Source organism: Neofelis nebulosa, chromosome 3, assembly GCF_028018385.1.
Source record: "Neofelis nebulosa isolate mNeoNeb1 chromosome 3, mNeoNeb1.pri, whole genome shotgun sequence".
Lineage (NCBI taxonomy): Eukaryota > Metazoa > Chordata > Mammalia > Carnivora > Felidae > Neofelis > Neofelis nebulosa.
In genome coordinates this window covers 79,398,188-79,417,999 of record NC_080784.1, presented here as the reverse complement: position 1 = coordinate 79,417,999, position 19,812 = coordinate 79,398,188, and the positions used below count along the sequence as shown (strand labels likewise).

The window sequence follows — 19,812 nt, the reverse complement described above, 5'->3', positions numbered from 1 at the left end:
TCCTGGACTAGCAGAACGAATGTGAACGTGAAAAAGAAAGGGACAAATCCAGGAAGTGTTTTGAAGAAAAGGGAACTGGCAAGTTATCTTATGTAAGAAACATGAGTTTTTTTAAAAAAATGTAATTCTTTGTGATTTAACTCAGAGACTGTGTGGGCTAACCTGGGAGTCAAGATTAAACACGAACTTTTCCTACATAAAACCTGAAATAATATACTGTATTGATATAATCATCTAGACACAAGATGTATACTAGAAGGGAGGCTCAATATCAGTCATAACAAATACATAAAATAAAAATTCTAACAGGATTTTTTAAAGTAAAGTTGTTCTTTTTTTTTTTAATATGAAATGTATTGTCAAATTGGTTTCCATACAACACCCAGTGCTCATCCCAACAGGTGCCCTCCTCAATTCATCACCCACCCTCCCCTCCCTCCCACTCTCCCCATCAACCCTCAGTTTATTCTCAGTTTTTAAGAGTCTCTTATGCTTTGGCTCTCTCCCTCTCTAACAGGAATTTTTTGGGTTTCAATAAAGTTTGTAGTAAATCGTGACATAAATGTTACCAGGATGCCCCTCAGTTGGTTTGCACAACGGCTGAGGCTCCCAGCATTAGTCACTCACAGTTGACAGGCCTTGTTAAAATGCAAACAAGGTAATACATGAAGCCATTAGGATCCATTAACACCTTGAACCAATTTAATTGATCAAATTAGCTAACCTGTTCTAAAGCATGAGGAAAAGAAGGATGCAAGCAAGGACAGCAGGGAGATTTTTTATGTGGGGGAAGAGAGAATACTAGAGAAGTCATGCGGCATCAGGCACCTACAGCATGTGCTGTTTGTGATGTTGCCTAGTTTGGCCCTGCATTGTGGATCCTTCTTTCTAGAAAAATCCACACATTTTTGTCTTCTGTGGAGGTAATAAGGAATAGGATAAAGGAAGATTGGGCTGGGAATCAGAAGATCCGATGCCAATCCCAGCTCAGACAATACATTGCTGTATGACCTTACTTAACCCTTGACTTCAGCTTTTATTTTTATAAAATGAGGGCTTTCAACCATTTAAGTAATGCCTGCTCCAGCTACTCAATTCTATAAAATAGTTACATTTTTATTTTCACAGGGTTTTTTGTTGGTGCTTTTCTTTTAGGATAAGGGAGTTTTATAAATAAGAAAAACTCAGTTTTATCAAGAATATCACCTATTTAAGATTCTGAAGCATCAATGATGTTTCAAAGACATATTTTCAGGCTCTTTTACAGATTAGCCTGATATCTTGGTTTATGATGAAAATCTATAGGACCTGTATTTGCATAAGGCAGTATCAGTTTTCCTTAAAGCCACATTTCACTTATTAGAGCATCCCAAAATGTATGTTCCATTAGTCATCTAACTATATAAGAGATTTTACTTCTAGACTAACCACTGCATCATTGAAACAGTACAAAATTTACAAATAGTTTAGTCTTTAATATACATGTCAAAATGCAGAAAGATTAAGGTGATAAATCTCATCCTATTCTATCCCTTTCATTTTTGTGGATTATATACAACTGTCAAGCTTCTGGAGTTTCATCAAATTATCATCCTGCTATCAAAAATAAAGTTACTTTTCTGATACCCTTGGCTTTTCTACTATAGAGGATTACTTATAGGAATAGTATTTAAGGTATCAAATATGCTTTCAACTAAGATGAAGCTGCCATGACATGCAGGAGGAAAAATGGAGCTGGGATTTTTTGGGACAATGAGACATGCTAGGAGGTCAGATATCTGGCCTTTATGCTTATGGAGTACATCCCAAATCTTCATTTTGAAAAATGCATCTTACTTCTAAATACCTTTATATTGGTGGAGACTTTACTGATGAGCATTATTTAGTAAAGAGGGAGAAAAGGAAAGAAGAAGGGAAGAGAGGAAGAAAGGAAAGAAGAAAGGGAGGCAGGAGGAAAGAAGGAAAATAAATGGTTTAGGGTTCTCAGTTGAACAAGTAGTTTCTGGCAGCCTATTTTCTCCAGACTGAAAATCAGTGGTCTTTTATATAAAAAGAATGGCTCCTATCTGGGCACCTGGATGGCTCAGTCAGTTAAGAATCCAACTCTTGATATTGGCTCAGGTCATGATCTCATGGTTAGTCAGGTCAAGCCCCACACTGGGCTCCATGCTGACAGTGTTGATCCTGCTTGGGATTTTCTCTCTCCCTCTCTCTCTGCCCCTCCCACACACACTCGCTCTCTCACACAAAACAAATAAGTAAACTTTAAAAAAATGGTTCCTATCAACATATTACTGAAAAGTATTTACTTAACAATTTTTATTTGAGTAACAAAACCAAAACAAAATAAAACCCAAAGTTCTTCAATTTCAGGAAAGAAAAACACATACGTAAGAAATGAAAAAAAAAAAAAGTTTCCCTTTAAACTGATGCTAGATGTTTGCAGGATTCTTGATGAATTATACAAGGGATTAACATCACAATATTGGAAAACTAATGACTGGATTATTTGGATACTTTTATAATAAAATGTTAAACCACAATGATGACCATCCAAGTAAAGCCATTTGAAATTTTTCTTTTTCCCTAAAATAATGACGAATGCAATCTAATCCCTGTGGCAGAAAAGGACATATTCTCTTCTTGAATGTAAAACTAGTCCACATTTCCTAGCCCCCTTGAATTTCATTGGAGCCAGGTGACAAGTTGTCTCCAAAAGAATGTGAACAGAAGTGATGATGTGTTCCAAGTTCAGAGTGAAGCAGTTAAGATATAGGTGTGTTTTCTCCACATTCTCTTTTTTGTCTACTGCATGAATGTGAAGACTGTGGTAGTGGCCCTAAGGAGTGGCAAAACTATTAAGAGGGAAAAAGACCGAATCTCTGGAAAACTGCACGGGCCTGCTGACTTGGGGTGGCTTGTGAAGTAAGCAAAAAAGATATTATTACTTTAAGCCAATGGGATTTTTAGGATTGTTTTTCAAAGCTGTTAACCTGCCCTGACTGATACACTTCTCTGAACATATTTTGGGAGAAAGCAGTTAATATAAAAATTTGGTCTACCTACTGTTGAAATAAATTTCTAGACCCAAGATAGAGCCACTCCTGCCCGAGGTGCCATCTAAGCAAACTGAAACTTAGATAACTTTCATGTTCCTGTCAATGCTCCACTTGACCAAAGAAATACAGTGTATGACTTCAGCTGATCCCTAAATGCCAAACCAACTCTGGACTCTCCTTATTCCTTATTCCTTCTCACCCCAAACAAGGTCGACCATGTGGCACCAGCCAGATAGCTCCTATTTTTCTCTTCCTTGTTCTTTATTCTTTATCCTGTAAAAGTTTCTTGCCTTCCACCCCATTTTGCAGTTCTCTGAATGGAGAATATTCACCTTCTGTCTTAATAATTGTCTACATGGTCTTCTTTAATAATTTTTCACTGTCAAAGTTTCCACAATTCATATTTATGTGAAAGCATACCGCAAATACTAAAGCATTTTGCAAATTTAATATAGGATTGTTATTAACAGCATTAATAAAAATTTTAATAGAGAATTCGGTATTTCAGTTGTATATTTTGGAGTGGAAGTTGGGAAAAGAAGTGGATAGACAAATAAGAATCCCCTTAAATCTGAATTTTATTTATTTTTTAATTTTTTAAGCATATTTACTTTGGGAGAGACAGAGACAGAGAGAGAGATAGACTGCCCACAAGTGGGAGAGGGGCAGAGAGAGATGGAGAGAGGGAATCCCAAGCAGGCTCCACTCTGCCAGTGCAGAGCCAGACACACAGCTTGATCCCACAAACTGAGATCAGGACCTGAGCCGAAATCAAGAGTCATAAACTTAACCAACTGAGCCACACAGGCGCCCCTGAATTTTCTGAGAGGTACATCGTGCTGAAGGATCACAGCTTCATTAGTACTCTAATAGCTGAACTTATTAAGAAAAATATAGACTCATAAGAAAATGTAAAACATAAGACATAGGCGACTAAAAGACATAACAAAGCTGAATCTTGACTTTTCATTGTTTCTGGATTTTTTTTTTCCTAATGCACTTTTATTTAATTTGGCTTAGCTATTTTACAGATTGTATTACTCTAGTCAGAAGCAGTGTTTTAGAACTCAGTTGGGTCACAGGAACTTTCTCACCACTCCATTCTAATTTGCAGTTTTGCTATAATAAAAGGCCCAAATATATTGCTACTGTCTAGACGTTTTATCTGAAACAAGTGTCCTTTGTAGTCTCAGAGGACTTTTCTATTTTATTTCCAGTAAATCAAAGTCTGTGAAGAGCTTCGGTTCTTATTAAGACATACCCTTCACAGTCCAGTGACTGCCAACAGTAGCAAGCCATTGACAGTTCATTTACATATAAGTGATGACTTCCATCAGGTAGTTGGCTCAAAAACACAATGGACATTTAGAGCATATCCAATATTTCTTGTTCTTTGATGAGCACCAAGTGCCAATTTTTATATAGAAACTAACTATTGAGAAGTGAAGGCTTCTTTTCCCTGACCTTACACTGTCTCCTGCAGCTCCAGAGTGACATATTGTCACTGAACTTTAATGTAGGATCACATCTCTGAAAGACATTCAGTAGCCCTACCTCAGTTTGCTAAAAATCAAGAATAATAGTCAAATGTGGGAAACAGGAGATAAGAACAATTATCACATTTTGTTAAAGGAAAAATAAACTTCTATATTCTGCCCCCAACTGTCATAATCATACCTTAATTTTTATGTTTTATTTTTACAGGGTAATATTGATGCTTTTTTATATTAATTGTTTTCTCTTATAAATATATTTGCCATTTGAAATAGTGACACTCATTACACAACACTCATTAGGAAATCCTGTATTTTAGTTTGTAGGTGCCTTTCATTATAATTCTATGGTTTTGCTCCCAATTTTTTCTTGAATAGTGGTAGCAGAAATCCAGCCAAATTTTCATCCTAATAATGCTATAAAAAGGAGCAGGCTGATGATCTGTTACCACACTGGAACTCAACTCATGTGTGATTTTTTTCTTTTCTTTTTTTTCTTTTTTTATTGTGCGCTTTCCAGATTTTTTTAGTCTTGAAATAAAGAAAAATGTTTTTCTTTAAAATGAAACACTTTCAATTACCAACAGGGAGAATTTGGATAATTTAATTTCACAAATAAGCTAATGTGTATATTTTAGCTCATAATCATTTACCCTCACCCCTCCCCACCTCTAGCCCCACCCCCATCAAGTGTTTTACTGAAAACATTTTCTGGTTAGAGGATTAGCATGTTTTTTAGCCCAGCTTGGTTCTGGTTTTGGTGAGGCCCTGACTTAACATGATTTTTGTAACTGGCTTTTCTAAACATTTTATTCTAATAACTTCCACATGGGTTCTACAGTAAACTTTACTGAATCAAGTATCCTGAGAGAGATTTTATTCTTAAACCAGAGTTGATTACAGAACTCACAGATCACAGGTAAGAACCGAAAAAATGAAACACATGTAGTTCCCACCTCTATTCATATCTAGTCTCTATGTTAGGTACACATTCTGTTCCTTCACTTATTTCTCCAACTGCATTCAGAAGGAGGAAGTAGAGGAGGGAAGAATTGATAGATAACCTGATGGATGGATGGATGGATGGATGGATAGACAGATAATATTAAATGCAAGATTCTTAAGAAACTGGTGTTTTCCAACTGTGCCTCAAATCCTTTCTGAACTAAGGCAAGCAACTCAGGAACACTATATGTTGACTTCCAGTTTTTCACAAGTGAGGAATGACAATAGGGAAAAATAATACTAGACTACACTAATAAAGTCATACAGTTTAAAATACATTTTGAGAAACAATTTCCAAAAAATTTAAGAGAGTTTTTAGAAACAAAAATTGTAAAGTCTCTTTATGGCATTTATTGGTAATGGAACAACATAAATTAAAGTTCAATGAAAGGAACACTTGACACTAAGAGGTTTCAACTTCATTATGATAAGAGTAGCTTTTAGTGAAGAAGAGCCAGTGAATGGTTCATCCAAAGATATTTTGAAATTATAAACTGACTTGTTGAAATCCTTCTTTTGATATCCAAAGATGCTTGTCATTTTTTCCTGTTGATATATAATTAATCCATGGTCGATGTTAATGTATCTTTGGGTAGAACGGTTCAACTCTTAAGATAATAACATTGTGTTGAAACATTATTCTACTTCTTTTGATAAATGTCTCATTTTCCTTTCTCTTATAGATCTGGATACTAACTTTCCAACAATCCGGATGTTAGCTCTTTTGAGTATTGGATGTCCGTTCACTATAAGACAAATATATACTACATTAATACATTTTCAAATAATATGACAATGTGCCATGCTTTTGAAATCATAAAATATTATAGGAAATAAATTATAGTTGTTCTAGAACATTAAAAAGTTTGAGTTGGACACATTTCTTTCAGGTATATTGTACTACATTATATATCATGACAAGAGACTCAGCAAGAGTTACTATAAAACCAAACAGCTGAGAGAAGGGATGACAGAAACTGGATCCCAACATACAGTGTACTTCAAATAAGTTAGATGCAGCATATGTTTGATCATAAGAGCAACAGTATTATTATTATTTTTTACAATACAACATACTCAGTTCTGATATGGATATTCAAATCAATGTAAACTATTTATATAGATTGCTTGTACTAGATTCATCTTTGGATAAAATGACTTTCCAAATGAGAAACAAAAGCCATAGATCTAATGTGTCTACCATGATACACACGCTAATTTACAGATATGGTAGTATGTTTTTGCCTTTCAGGACCTATTGCTGTTATGAAGCAAAAACAACCAAAAAATAGTTTAAGTTATGAGGAGAACAATCCACGTTACTACAAGGAATTTAATGACTTGATGTGTTGCAAAAGAAATATCAGGGCACTGTTGCTGTTTTATGTTATCTATATTGCCATTAGACAAATACCAAGGCTTCTAATAACATAAATAAATTATACCACATTCAGAGTATTTATAAAATAATTAGTAATTATCACTCCAGCTGTGATTGTTGGTAGCCACCAACTGGTGTTCTAATCTAGTAGTTATATAAGATAAGCATGTTAGTTCTAAAGATAAGATCTCAGGAAAAAAATGATTTCCTATTGTGAATGTTTTGTAATTATATACAATACCAACCATACATTTCATCAGACAGAAGACAGTTAAAATATAGGATTTCTCAAATTACTTAAAATAGAAAAAATAGTGAAGATAATGGTTCAAGATCTTGTTTCTACACATTTTTCAGTGAATCCAGACTTAGTGCTCAGCCTTAGGTTCCTTATTTTTGAAGTGGGGATAATATCTATCTTGTTCAGTTGTTGAAAGGATCCAAAAAAACCATATATCAAAAGACATATGTTTAATAATGTATTAATATTTACCCTTTATTTATAATAAATATACCATACTAATGCAAGGTGTTAATAATTAGAAATGGGAGAAGGGGGTGTAAGGAGGTATATGGGAGCACTTTCTACCTTCCACCAATATTTCTATAATCCTAAAACTCCTAAAACAATAAAGTCTATTAATTTAAAAAAAAGATATGTCTGATACTTCATAAATATTCAAGATACAGTTGCTGTATTGTGATTACGTACACCATGATGTTATAATGTATAACCTTTATAAAGATATTTCACTAACAATTATGTGAGATAATAGAAAAAATATATTGGTCTCTGCCTTCTGATTCTTGGCACTGAACTACTAAAACCTTTGTAATTTTCTAAGTGATAAAAGCACTAGGAGCATCTTTTGCCCTAATGAAGTGACTCTGAGTGAACTCTTGGGTGGCTGCTGGATGAGAGATGGATCCAGGACACCCAGTTAGTATCCAAGAATTACTTGTTGGTGTAAGGGAAAAATTCACACACGGATGACCAGAATCCTAGTTGGTGATCAGGAGTGGGATTGGGAGTGGAATCCTAAATTTTATAATCCATTATTTTATAAATGTTTCAATTAAATAAAGGATCATTTAATTTTAGGAAGAATAAAAATATAAGTATACATGATATATTTTTAACCTTTCAAAGTAAATATCCTTGACCTTCATTTTCATCATATAGCAGAGAACAATCCTTTTGATTAAAACAAGTCAAATCTTGAATAAAATATTATATGTATTTTAACTGCGTTGCTAAGCTGGCAGAGAAGTAGGAAAATGCAGAGGCCAAAAAGAAAGTAAAATCAGTAATCTATAGTGGATATTTGAGTGCCAAAATCAGTTTTGTTTTGTTTTGTTTTTTTTGGACTGAGGTTTTCTGCAGAACCCTGGATACCTGAACTTTATTCAGCCTTATGAGGGGGGTGGGGACAGGAGATAAAGCATACGGTCCATTCAAAATGGGGAGTTCATCAGGAGACCACAATGAAGGGGTGGGGCCCTAGAGGGATACAGCATCAGAGTAGGCAGAATGATGTTAAAAAAGAGAGAAGGAAGGGAAGGGAAAGAAAAGGAAGGGAAGGGAAGGGAGGGGAGAGGTGGGCAGAGCAGAGCAGGGCATGGAAAGAATAGGAAGGGAAGCAGAGGGGAAGAAAGAGAAGGATGAGGGAAGGGTGAGCATCTAGGAAAGGAAGAGAAGGGGAGGGAAGAGGAGAGGAGGGAAGGGGAGGAAAAGGAAGGAGAGTGGAGGGTGGGGTGGTGGGGAAAGGAAAAGGAAAAGAACACTTCAAAGAAAAACAGCCAGGGAACTTTCCTATCTCTGTGAGGCTGGGTAGATACAACTGAACCCCAAGCCTGGCCCTGGTTTGATGTTCCAGTTCATGTCACCTGTGTGGTCCAAAAAAATTTCAGTAAGTGTAGAGTTTGTTGGTCTGCCAACAAACCCCTGTTGTTGGAAAAACCCCTATAGAAGAAAGCAACTTCAACCAAGGCTTTTAACATACATCACAAAAACATACGTTATCAAATGCCTATATGTTACAAAGTTATTTTAAATGGAAAAACAGATTACAAAAGCAATATCCACAAAATGATCCCAGTTTTTAAAAAAAATTATATGCGTGGGGCAACACCCACAATATTAAAAGAGCAACATGTTAATAGTGAGTGGAAATATAATTTAGCTTTAGTTCTGTTTGTTTATCCATATGTTCTTTTTTTTTATTTTTATTTTTTATTTTTTAATATATGAAATTTACTGTCAAATTGGTTTCCATACAACACCCAGTGCTCATCCCAAAAGGTGCCCTCCTCAATACCCATCACCCACCCTGCCCTCCCTCCCACCCCCCATCAACCCTCAGTTTGTTCTCAGTTTTTAACAGTCTCTTATGCTTTGGCTCTCTCCCACTCTAACCTCTTTTTTTTTTTTTTCCCTTCCCCTCCCCCATGGGTTTCTGTTACGTTTCTCAGGATCCACATAAGAGTGAAACCATATGGTATCTGTCTTTCTCTGTATGGCTTATTTCACTTAGCATCACACTCTCCAGTTCCATCCACGCTGCTACAAAACGCCATATTTCATTTTTTCTCATTGCCACGTAGTATTCCATTGTGTATATAAACCACAATTTCTTTATCCATTCATCAGTTGATGGACATTTAGGCTCTTTCCATAATTTGGCTATTGTTGAGAGTGCTGCTATAAACATTGGGGTACAAGTGCCCCTATGCATCAGTACTCCTGTATCCCTTGGATAAATTCCTAGCAGTGCTATTGCTGGGTCATAGGGTAGGTCTATTTTTAATTTTCTGAGGAACCTCCACACTGCTTTCCAGAGCGGCTGCACCAATTTGCATTCCCACTAACAGTGCAAGAGGGTTCCCGTCTCTCCACATCCTCTCCAGCATCTATAGTCTCCTGATTTCTTCATTTTGGCCACTCTGACTGGCGTGAGGTGATATCTGAGTGTGGTTTTGATTTGTATTTCCCTGATGAGGAGCGACGTTGAACATCTTTTCATGTGCCTGTTGGCCATCCGGATGTCTTCTTTAGAGAAGTGTCTATTCATGTTTTCTGCCCATTTCTTCACTGGGTTATTTGTTTTTCGGGTGTGGAGTTTGATGAGCTCTTTATAGATTTTGGATACTAGCCCTTTGTCCGATGTGTCATTTGCAAATATCTTTTCCCATTCCGTTGGTTGCCTTTTAGTTTTGTTGGTTGTTTCCTTTGCTGTGAAGAAGCTTTTTATCTTCATAAGGTCCCAGTAATTCACTTTTGCTTTTAATTCCCTTGCCTTTGGGGATGTGCCAAGTAAGAGATTGCTACGGCTGAGGTCAGAGAGGTCTTTTCCTGCTTTCTCCTCTAAGGTTTTGATGGTTTCCTGTCTCACATTCAGGTCCTTTATCCATTTTGAGTTTATTTTTGTGAATGGTGTGAGAAAGTGGTCTAGTTTCAACCTTCTGCATGTTGCTGTCCAGTTCTCCCAGCACCACTTGTTAAAGAGACTGTCTTTTTTCCATTGGATGTTCTTTCCTGCTTTGTCAAAAATGAGTTGGCCATACGTTTGTGGGTCTAGTTCTGGGGTTTCTATTCGATTCCATTGGTCTATGTGTCTGTTTTTATGCCAATACCATGCTGTCTTGATGATGACAGCTTTGTAGTAGAGGCTAAAGTCTGGGATTGTGATGCCTCCTGCTTTGGTCTTCTTCTTCAAAATTACTTTGGCTATTCGGGGCCTTTTGTGGTTCCATATGAATTTTAGGATTGCTTGTTCTAGTTTCGAGAAGAATGCTGGTGCAATTTCGATTGGGATTGCATTGAATGTGTAGATAGCTTTGGGTAGTATTGACATTTTGACAATATTTATTCTTCCAATCCATGAGCAGGGAATGTCTTTCCATTTCTTTATATCTTCTTCAATTACCTGCATAAGCTTTCTATAGTTTTCAGCGTACAGATCTTTTACATCTTTGGTTAGATTTATTCCTAGGTATTTTATGCTTCTTGGTGCAATTGTGAATGGGATCAGTTTCTTTATTTGTCTTTCTGTTGCTTCATTGTTAGTGTATAAGAATGCAACTGATTTCTGTACATTGATTTTGTATCCTGCAACTTTGCTGAATTCATGTATCAGTTCTAGCAGACTTTTGGTGGAGTCTATCGGATTTTCCATGTATAATATCATGTCATCTGCAAAAAGCGAAAGCTTGACTTCATCTTTGCCAATTTTGATGCCTTTGATTTCCTTTTGTTGTCTGATTGCTGATGCTAGAACTTCCAGCACTATATTAAACAATAGCGGTGAGAGTGGGCATCCCTGTCGTGTTCCTGATCTCAGGGAAAAAGCTCTCAGTTTTTCCCCATTGAGGATGATGTTAGCTGTGGGCTTTTCATAAATGGCTTTTATGATCTTTAAGTATGTTCCTTCTATCCCGAATTTCTCAAGGGTTTTTATTAAGAAAGGGTGCTGGATTTTGTCAAAGGCCTTTTCTGCATCGATTGACAGGATCATATGGTTCTTCTCTTTTTTTTTGTTAATGTGATGTATCACGTTGATCGATTTGCGAATGTTGAACCAGCCCTGCATCCCAGAAATGAATCCCACTTGATCATGGTGAATAATTCTTTTTATATGCTGTTGAATTCGATTTGCTAGTATCTTATTGAGAATTTTTGCATCCATATTCATCAGAGATATTGGCCTGTAGTTCTCTTTTTTTACTGGGTCTCTGTCTGGTTTAGGAATCAAAGTAATACTGGCTTCATAGAATGAGTCTGGAAGTTTTCCTTCCCTTTCTATTTCTTGGAATAGCTTGAGAAGGATAGGTATTATCTCTGCTTTAAACGTCTGGTAGAACTCCCCTGGGAAGCCATCTGGTCCTGGACTCTTATTTGTTGGGAGATTTTTGATAACCGATTCAATTTCTTCGCTGGTTATGGGTCTGTTCAAGCTTTCTATTTCCTCCTGATTGAGTTTTGGAAGAGTGTGGGTGTTTAGGAATTCGTCCATTTCTTCAAGGTTGTCCAATTTGTTGGCATATAATTTTTCATAGTATTCCCTGATAATTGTTTGTATCTCTGAGGGATTGGTTGTAATCATTCCATTTTCATTCATGATTTTATCTATTTGGGTCATCTCCCTTTTCTTTTTGAGAAGCCTGGCTAGAGGTTTGTCAATTTTGTTTATTTTTTCAAAAAACCAACTCTTGGTTTCGTTGATCTGCTCTACAGTTTTTTTAGATTCTATATTGTTTATTTCTGCTCTGATCTTTATTATTTCTCTTCTTCTGCTGGGTTTAGGCTGCCTTTGCTGTTCTGCTTCTATTTCCTTTACGTGTGCTGTTAGATTTTGTATTTGGGATTTTTCTTGTTTCTTGAGATAGGCCTGGATTGCAATGTATTTTCCTCTCAGGACTGCCTTCGCTGCATCCCAAAGCGTTTGGATTGTTGTATTTTCATTTTCGTTTGTTTCCATATATTTTTTAATTTCTTCTCTAATTGCCTGGTTGACCCACTCATTCGTTAGTAGGGTGTTCTTTAACCTCCATGCTTTTGGAGGTTTTCCAGACTTTTTCCTGTGGTTGATTTCAAGCTTCATAGCATTGTGGTCTGAAAGTATGCATGGTATAATTTCAATTCTTGTAAACTTATGAAGGGCTGTTTTGTGACCCAGTATATGATGTATCTTGGAGAATGTTCCATGTGCACCCGAGAAGAAAGTATATTCTGTTGCTTTGGGATGCAGAGTTCTAAATAGATCTGTCATGTTTATCCATATTTTCAACAGAACATACCATTTATGTAAAAATAACAATGTTAGAGGTCTTCAAGTTTCTAGATTGCAATATATAATAGAAAGTCATTTTTATTGTAATGAATAAATAATCATGAGTTAGATATCTTTGTTTATACTTCAATAATTTAAAGAAATGATTCAAATTGGAGAATTATTCAAATTAAATAGATAATATGCTAAAAATATGCATTTCATTAGCTGCATTTTTAGGAAAGGATACTAAAATTTTCTCAAAGATTGAAAGTATGCTTTGCCCTCTGTTTTCTTTTTAACCACCTCCAGACTTTCAGGTTCACAAATCTATTTCATTATTTTTCATGCAATCTCTCTGAACTCTTCAAGGATATGTATTATTCTACACTATTGGCTACCTCCTGTGAATGCTTCAAAATGAACCTTTGAAAGGAACTTGGAAAGAAAATGAATGTGGATTATGTAAAAAGTAAAATATACATTCATGTCACTGAGTATCAGTAGAACCCTGTTTGTGCAGGGTCATGCTAAGTGTTATGAGGTGATGTAGAGGGCACCAGCTTAGACCTTTCTGAGTCTTCATTTCCTAACCCACAAACAAACCAAAAACAATAAACAAACAAACAAAACCCTGTAATTTTATGTTACTCATAGAGATTTAGTTAGAAAAAATAAATGAAAGCAACTACCTAACATGGTATCACAGCCCTGCCCACCAGCAAGATTATCAGAGCCTATAAATAGCACAAATATAGTCCTAGATGACAAACAATTAAGGACATATTTAAGTTGTTACATTTGATGCTAGTATATGGCAGGGTCCAAGTTTGAACCTGCATGTTGTGCACTTTAGAATTTCAAACAGGTGTATGTCCAGAAGACTGGCAGAACAAATCCTCCAAGGACCTTTCTGTAAAGAAAGCAAGAAATCCTCTTGGGGAAAATCTCTTAATACAGGAAGAGTTAGCTGAATATTCCGTCTTGGTCTATGAAGACAGTGGCAGCTGGCAGGGATGGGTATATTTACGTAATTTGAATTGCCTCTTGCTAAGATGATTTTGCTTTGACTTTCCACTTCCTTATTCCCTATCCATCTCTTCCCCCTCCCCCCCCCATGGCCCCCCCATCTCCCATCTGGATACTCTGTGGGAGATACTTTGTGGGAGAAAGGCCCCAGTGAGAAAATGACAAGGGACCTGAAAAAGCTGTTTTCCTACACCATGCCCTTGGGATGCTGAGAGCACAGGGCATCAATACTGAGATTGAGGTAATGGTGGTTCAAAGTCCAAGGGAGAAGTTTTTCTTTCTGCAGGTTAGAATCAGCATGGCATGGCCTGCATAGGTGCTGACAGCAATGACAGCAGCAAGACACCTTTGCTAGGCTTCCTGCACTTCAGAGTGACAGCAGAGTGTAGAAGTCTATTTTTAGCCTAGAGTTGGGTATTTATGAGCACATGTGAGACATCCTAGAAATAACCAATTATGAGGACTGCTTTCAAAGAAATAACAGATTGCATAAAAGTAGGTAGAAAATTCTATGTGACTACCTTTGTGACTATACATGTATCTACATATACATATGTGTGCATATATGTGGTTGGATATTGTTTTGAAATATTAAAGGTTGGCTCTCGACTCTTCACCTCTCTTAGCTCCCGGTTCTGCCATTCAGGCAATAGTAATGGTTTCCTTGAGGGTGACTGAAAATAAATCACCTCATTTCTGACACTTACCAGTTTGAAACAAGGAAAAATTATGTAAATAGGTAACAAATATTCCATTATTGAGTTTTTAAATAGTTGGGTTCCTCTTTGTAATCTATAAAAAAATATATAAAACAGGAGCACCTGGGTGGCTCAGTCAGCTAAGCATCCGACTCTTGATTTCTGCTTAGGTCATGATCTCACCATCGTGAGATCAAGCCCTGCATTGGGCTCTGTGCTAGGTGTGGAAACTGCTTGGGATTCTCTCTCCCTCTCTTTGCACTTCCCCTGCCTTTCAAAATAAATAAATAAACCTAAAAAGTGAAAAAGAATTGGACTAGCAAACTGGAGGGGAACAAAAGAAAAGTTATTGATGCTCTCATGAGAAAGGGCCAGGCAGCCTTTCCCCTTGTACCTTGCCCTGAGGGAATGGAAAAATGGAAATCTCAATGACAGAAAGCACTTAGAGTTTGTGGAAAGATTTAGGAGTAAAGGAGTTTTGTTGAAGGGGCCATGATTCTTCTGAAACACAAAGCCAAGTGGCCAATATGGTGCTGTGACAGTAGCTGTGGGGAGGGTCTAGGTAAGGGTTATGCAGCATCCCAGAACAAATTGCAGCCCAATGTAGTATGAGGAGAGCCATTGAGATTGTAGAGATTTCTAAGTGGGAATGGGAATTCTGAGAAGACTGGCTGACTGGAGGAGGCCAGAGGTCAGGACAGGGAGAGAATTGAGTAGATGCACTTCTCTACTGGGGCTAAGGCAGATGCTAAGGCTGAATGCCAATGAATGGTTCCTAAGGTCCCAAGGTTCCCAAGGTCCAGGCACAAGAGTTACATCTCAGGAGGCCATCAGAGAAAAGAGGTCACAGTGAGGATGTCTCTCACAAGATGAAAAGAAACAGGAGAGCAGCCCTATTATAGGTGGGGGCCTGGCAAAGACTAAGAAAGAAGGACAAAAGTTGATGGTATATATAAGCAACAAGACCAGCATAAAAACACACAAGTTAGAGATGTAGCTTACAGATTACTAAGAGGAAAGCAGTCTGGTTACTAACAGGGAAATATTTTCTATGTGAAAAACTTGAGTATGAAACTCTACTTGCTGTGCAATCAGAAAATACGAGTTTCATCACAAGTGATATCCACTTATGGAATGGGGTAAGGGGAAAAGAGCTGACCTAAGTAACTTGAAAAAACAATGTTTTGCCTAGAAACTGGAAGCTAATGAAAAAATGCAAATGGATAGATGCAGATAGATACATAGAGAAATAATTATGTTTACAAACTTGGGTTAGTAATCCAAGAATCAAGTAATCCAAGAATCATATTATATATATTATATATATATTTATATATATAATATATATAATATAATATTATATAATATATAATATTAATAATATATAATATATATTATATTATATAATATATAATATTATATATTATATAATATAATATATAATATAATATAATATAATATATATTATAATTATTATTATAATTATTATATAATATTAATACATTATATAATATATAATATAATATAATATAATATATAATAATATAATATAATAATAATATAATAATATAATATATATATAATATTATATATAATATATATATAATAATATATATAATATATATATATATTTATATATATATATATATATATTTATTTCTTAGATCTGTCTACTGAGGGAGGCTGGAGACCTCAGTAACAATGAACACATCCCAGTGCCCAGATTTTGGTTTCTTAAGACTACTCTCCAATAAAAGGAACCAAGAGTCCCTGGAGAAATGGCTGGCTCTAGGGCCAAGGCAGGGACAATATAAGATGAATCTTCAGAATCTTGTAATGTCAGAAAGTAAGGAAGTGCTCAAAAAACAAAAGGACAGGAGCATGTCACAGGGACTCAGGAGTCTACGTGAAAAAGCACCCATGTCTAAAGCTGGAATAATCTGAAAAATAGCAACAACAAAAGAATGCAGTATTAGATTATAACTTAAAGTATAAATGAAATATACAGGAGTACATGTAAATAAATGATTGAATAAATAAATAGGGGAGAAAAAAATCTTCATTACATAAGAATTCTTTATAATTTATGTAGATATTCCCACTTCCCAGAGAAAATGTTTAATATCTCATTCATACTTCCTTGAGTGTGAGCTGGATTTAGTTATGGACTTTCAAAAAAAAAGATTGCAGAGGGTGGATGGGGAGAAAGTAACTTATAGCAAGTGGAGGAACCAAAAAAACACTATCTTGGCCCGTTGATGGAGGTTAATATCACGAGAAATAATTCAGATTGGTAGCATGTTCTTGCTAATGTGATGTGATGAGAAGGGCACTTCACCTCTGCTATTCTTTCAAAAAAATACACAACCTCAGCATTTGAAAAACAACAATATTGACAATGAGAAGGATAGCTTCCATTTAATGTACATTCATTCTTTGCCAGGCACAGTGCTGAGTGCTTTACTTATATTATCTCAAATTCTCTTTCTACCAACACCAGATGCTGTCATTAATATTATTATAAGAAACTCAGGGGCGCCTGTGTGGCTCAGTCGGTTAAGCATCCGACTTCCACTCAGGTCATGATCTCGTGGTCTGTGAGTTCAAGCCCTGCATCGGGCTCTGTGCTGACAGCTCAGAGCCTGGAGCCTGCCTCAGATTCTGTGTCTCCCTCTCTCTCTGCCCCTCCCCCACTCACACTCTGCCTTTCTCTCTCAAAAATAAACAAACATTAAAAAAAAATTTTAAAAAAGAAACTAAGACTCATAATACTAACATGACTCATTGGGCTATATAGGTAATTTTTGATACACATATGAATTGCAGAACCTTTTATAATAACTCACTGGAAACCATAGCACTATTTAAATCATTCATTTTTAAAGCAGGTCTATGTTACATTATATAATTCTTTTGCCTTTTTACTTAGTACATCCCTTGAGCATCATTTGTCCTTCTTCAAAATATCAGGTAATATAATTTTTGTGTCACTGCATTAATCTCTAAAATAGTGTCTTGCAGATTAATGAGTGTTCAATAATTTTGATAATGCTTATTTTTTTTACAAAATTTTCATCATATTATACATATTTTGCTTTCTTCACTCAAGAAGAATTGATGGAAATCTTTCCATGCTAACCAGTATAGCTCTAATTCATTATTTTAAGTGGTGCATAGTATTTTGTGATGTGAATGGATCATGTTGCTTTATTGATTAGCATTTACTTTGCTCCTCAGTTTTCCCAAATAAAAATAATGCTTAAAATAAGCATGCTTATGTATTTAGTAGCACTGTCATTTCCATGTGACAGATTCCCAAGATGTAGTGCAGAGTCAAAAGTATTTATATTTTTAATTTTAATTGATATTGCCAACATGCTTTCTAAAACAGGATGAAATGCAATTTATACCAGCAATGTGTGCCAATACTTCTTTGCTCATAACCTAGCCACAATAGGCATTATTGTTTTACTTGCTTTGTTTTAATCGTGACCAGTCTAAAAGCTGCTAATCCATTGAGTTTCCTCATCTTCTAGTGACTGAGCAACTTTGCATATATTCAACGACTTTTGGATTTTTTGTGAGTGGTTTCTCTACATCTTTTGTCTATTTTGCTATTAGATTATCCTCTTTTGCTCAATTTTAAACAGTTCAACATATTAAACCTCTGTCTCATAAAATGCAATTCTACTCCAAATCAATTTTTAAAAATAGGTTTGTTTATGGTATTTTTTCATAGAAAAGTTTTGAAATTTTTATGAAACGAAAGTCATTTTTCTTCTGTTTTATATTCCTTATTGAGTATCTTTCTTGCTCCTACCTTAAATATGTAGTTCTTTAGATTTCCTTGCAAATTGATTATTGATTAATTGGTTGATTGGACTCATTGTTGAATTTTCTCAATTGCTACTTTTAGTATCTATCGATATTATTATATAATTTTTCCCTAAAAGTCTTTATGTAATAAACTATGGGAATAGAATTCTGAATTTTTAATATGGTGTTATCCTTATATTTGGAACAGAATGTATTTGGCCTTAGTGTGTTATCCTTTAATAGATGCCTGGGACAAGTTCCTTTTTCCAAGTACTCAGTGCTCATAACTACTAAGACAAAGCATACCAGCCACTTCCACCTTGTTAGAAACTTTCTTTGGATCTTTCAGGCCCAATTACAAGAAATCCACTCTCAATAAGAGCCCTTTCGCCAGCATCATATAATAGTGGCTAGGACTGCCTCCATTACCCAGATCTCATTCTCTGCTCAATGGCTAAGTGACACAGCTTCGAAGCAAAGACATGAAAGATGAAAACAACAAGAGGAATTTTAGAGTTTTCAACTGGAAATTCTTCATCATATTTTTAAAAGTGTTATAAAAAGACAGGGGCACCTGGGTGGCTCAGTCGGTTAAGCGTCCGACTTCGGCTCAGGTCATGATCTCACGGCTCGTGAGTTCAAGCCCCGCGTCGGGCTCTGTGCTGACAGCTCAGAGCCTGGAGCCTGTTTCAGATTCTGTGTCTCCCTCTCTCTCTGACCCTCCCCTGTTCATGCTCTGTCTCTCTCTGTCTCAAAAGTAAATAAACGTTAAAAAAAAAAAAATTAAAAAAAAAAGTGTTATAAAAAGACAAAGTAATAAAAGCCAAAGACTATACAATCTGTGTAAAAAAGGCACAAATATGAAATTTCTCTAAGCTGAGGTAGATCATTTTTTCTGGGGAGGTTGTAGGAGGGAATCAAGGCAAGATCTTAATATTCCAAACAAATACATGAGATTAACATAACGAGGAGGCCCATCCAGAGAACTCACATCTTAAAAACTAGAAAAAAAAATACGTCCAAATGCATTTCACCCTAGATGTTTTCCAACTTAGTACATCTTTTGAGCATCATTTGTTCTCCAACTCCTTGTCAAAAGGAGTGCCCCAATCCTGAGAGGCCCCCATGAGCCACCAGGCTTCAGGAGGTGCGAGGTTCATCAGAGCCTCTCCACTCCCCTCCCCATAGATGAGGCAGTCTGCAGCAAGCAGAAACAGTTGGGTTCTCTTATGTCAAAATGGCAAAATACCAAAAAGGAAGTTGAGAGAAGCCCTCTCTTTACTATCCAAGCCAAACACAAGCCTTCCTGATACCCTGCAACGGCGTGCCTTGTACCACGCAGAAAACGAACTCCAAGAAGCCAGTAAACAACACAAAACAAAATAAAACAACAACAACAAAATGAAACTGGTATGGTATTATTACAATAATCTACCAGAAAATACTCAAGTGCTTCATTATTCATTTTAATCTACATTAGGACAACAGCAGAGTGAAGATTCAAATTGCTGAACTACCTCTGAAAAGAAACAATCACAAAAAAATTAAAGTATTCCAATATAT

The 19,812-nt window shown here is 36.0% G+C and overlaps 1 protein-coding gene across 9 annotated transcripts in view; it reads right to left on the bottom strand.

The window, feature by feature from the left end:
* The window catches only part of IQCM (IQ motif containing M), a 664,496-nt gene that overhangs the window by 191,127 nt on the left and 453,557 nt on the right, over window positions 1-19,812 (bottom strand). The window contains exon 14 of one of the 9 annotated variants that reach the window (XM_058721199.1): window positions 5,894-6,303. The exons of 7 other annotated variants lie outside the window; for them this stretch is intronic. In XM_058721199.1, the coding sequence (XP_058577182.1) occupies window positions 6,194-6,303 (110 nt within the window). In that variant the 3' untranslated portion in view covers window positions 5,894-6,193. Of the gene's footprint in view, window positions 1-5,893; window positions 6,304-19,812 lie in introns of those variants that run through there. One more of the 9 variants, XM_058721203.1, reaches the window with a different exon arrangement.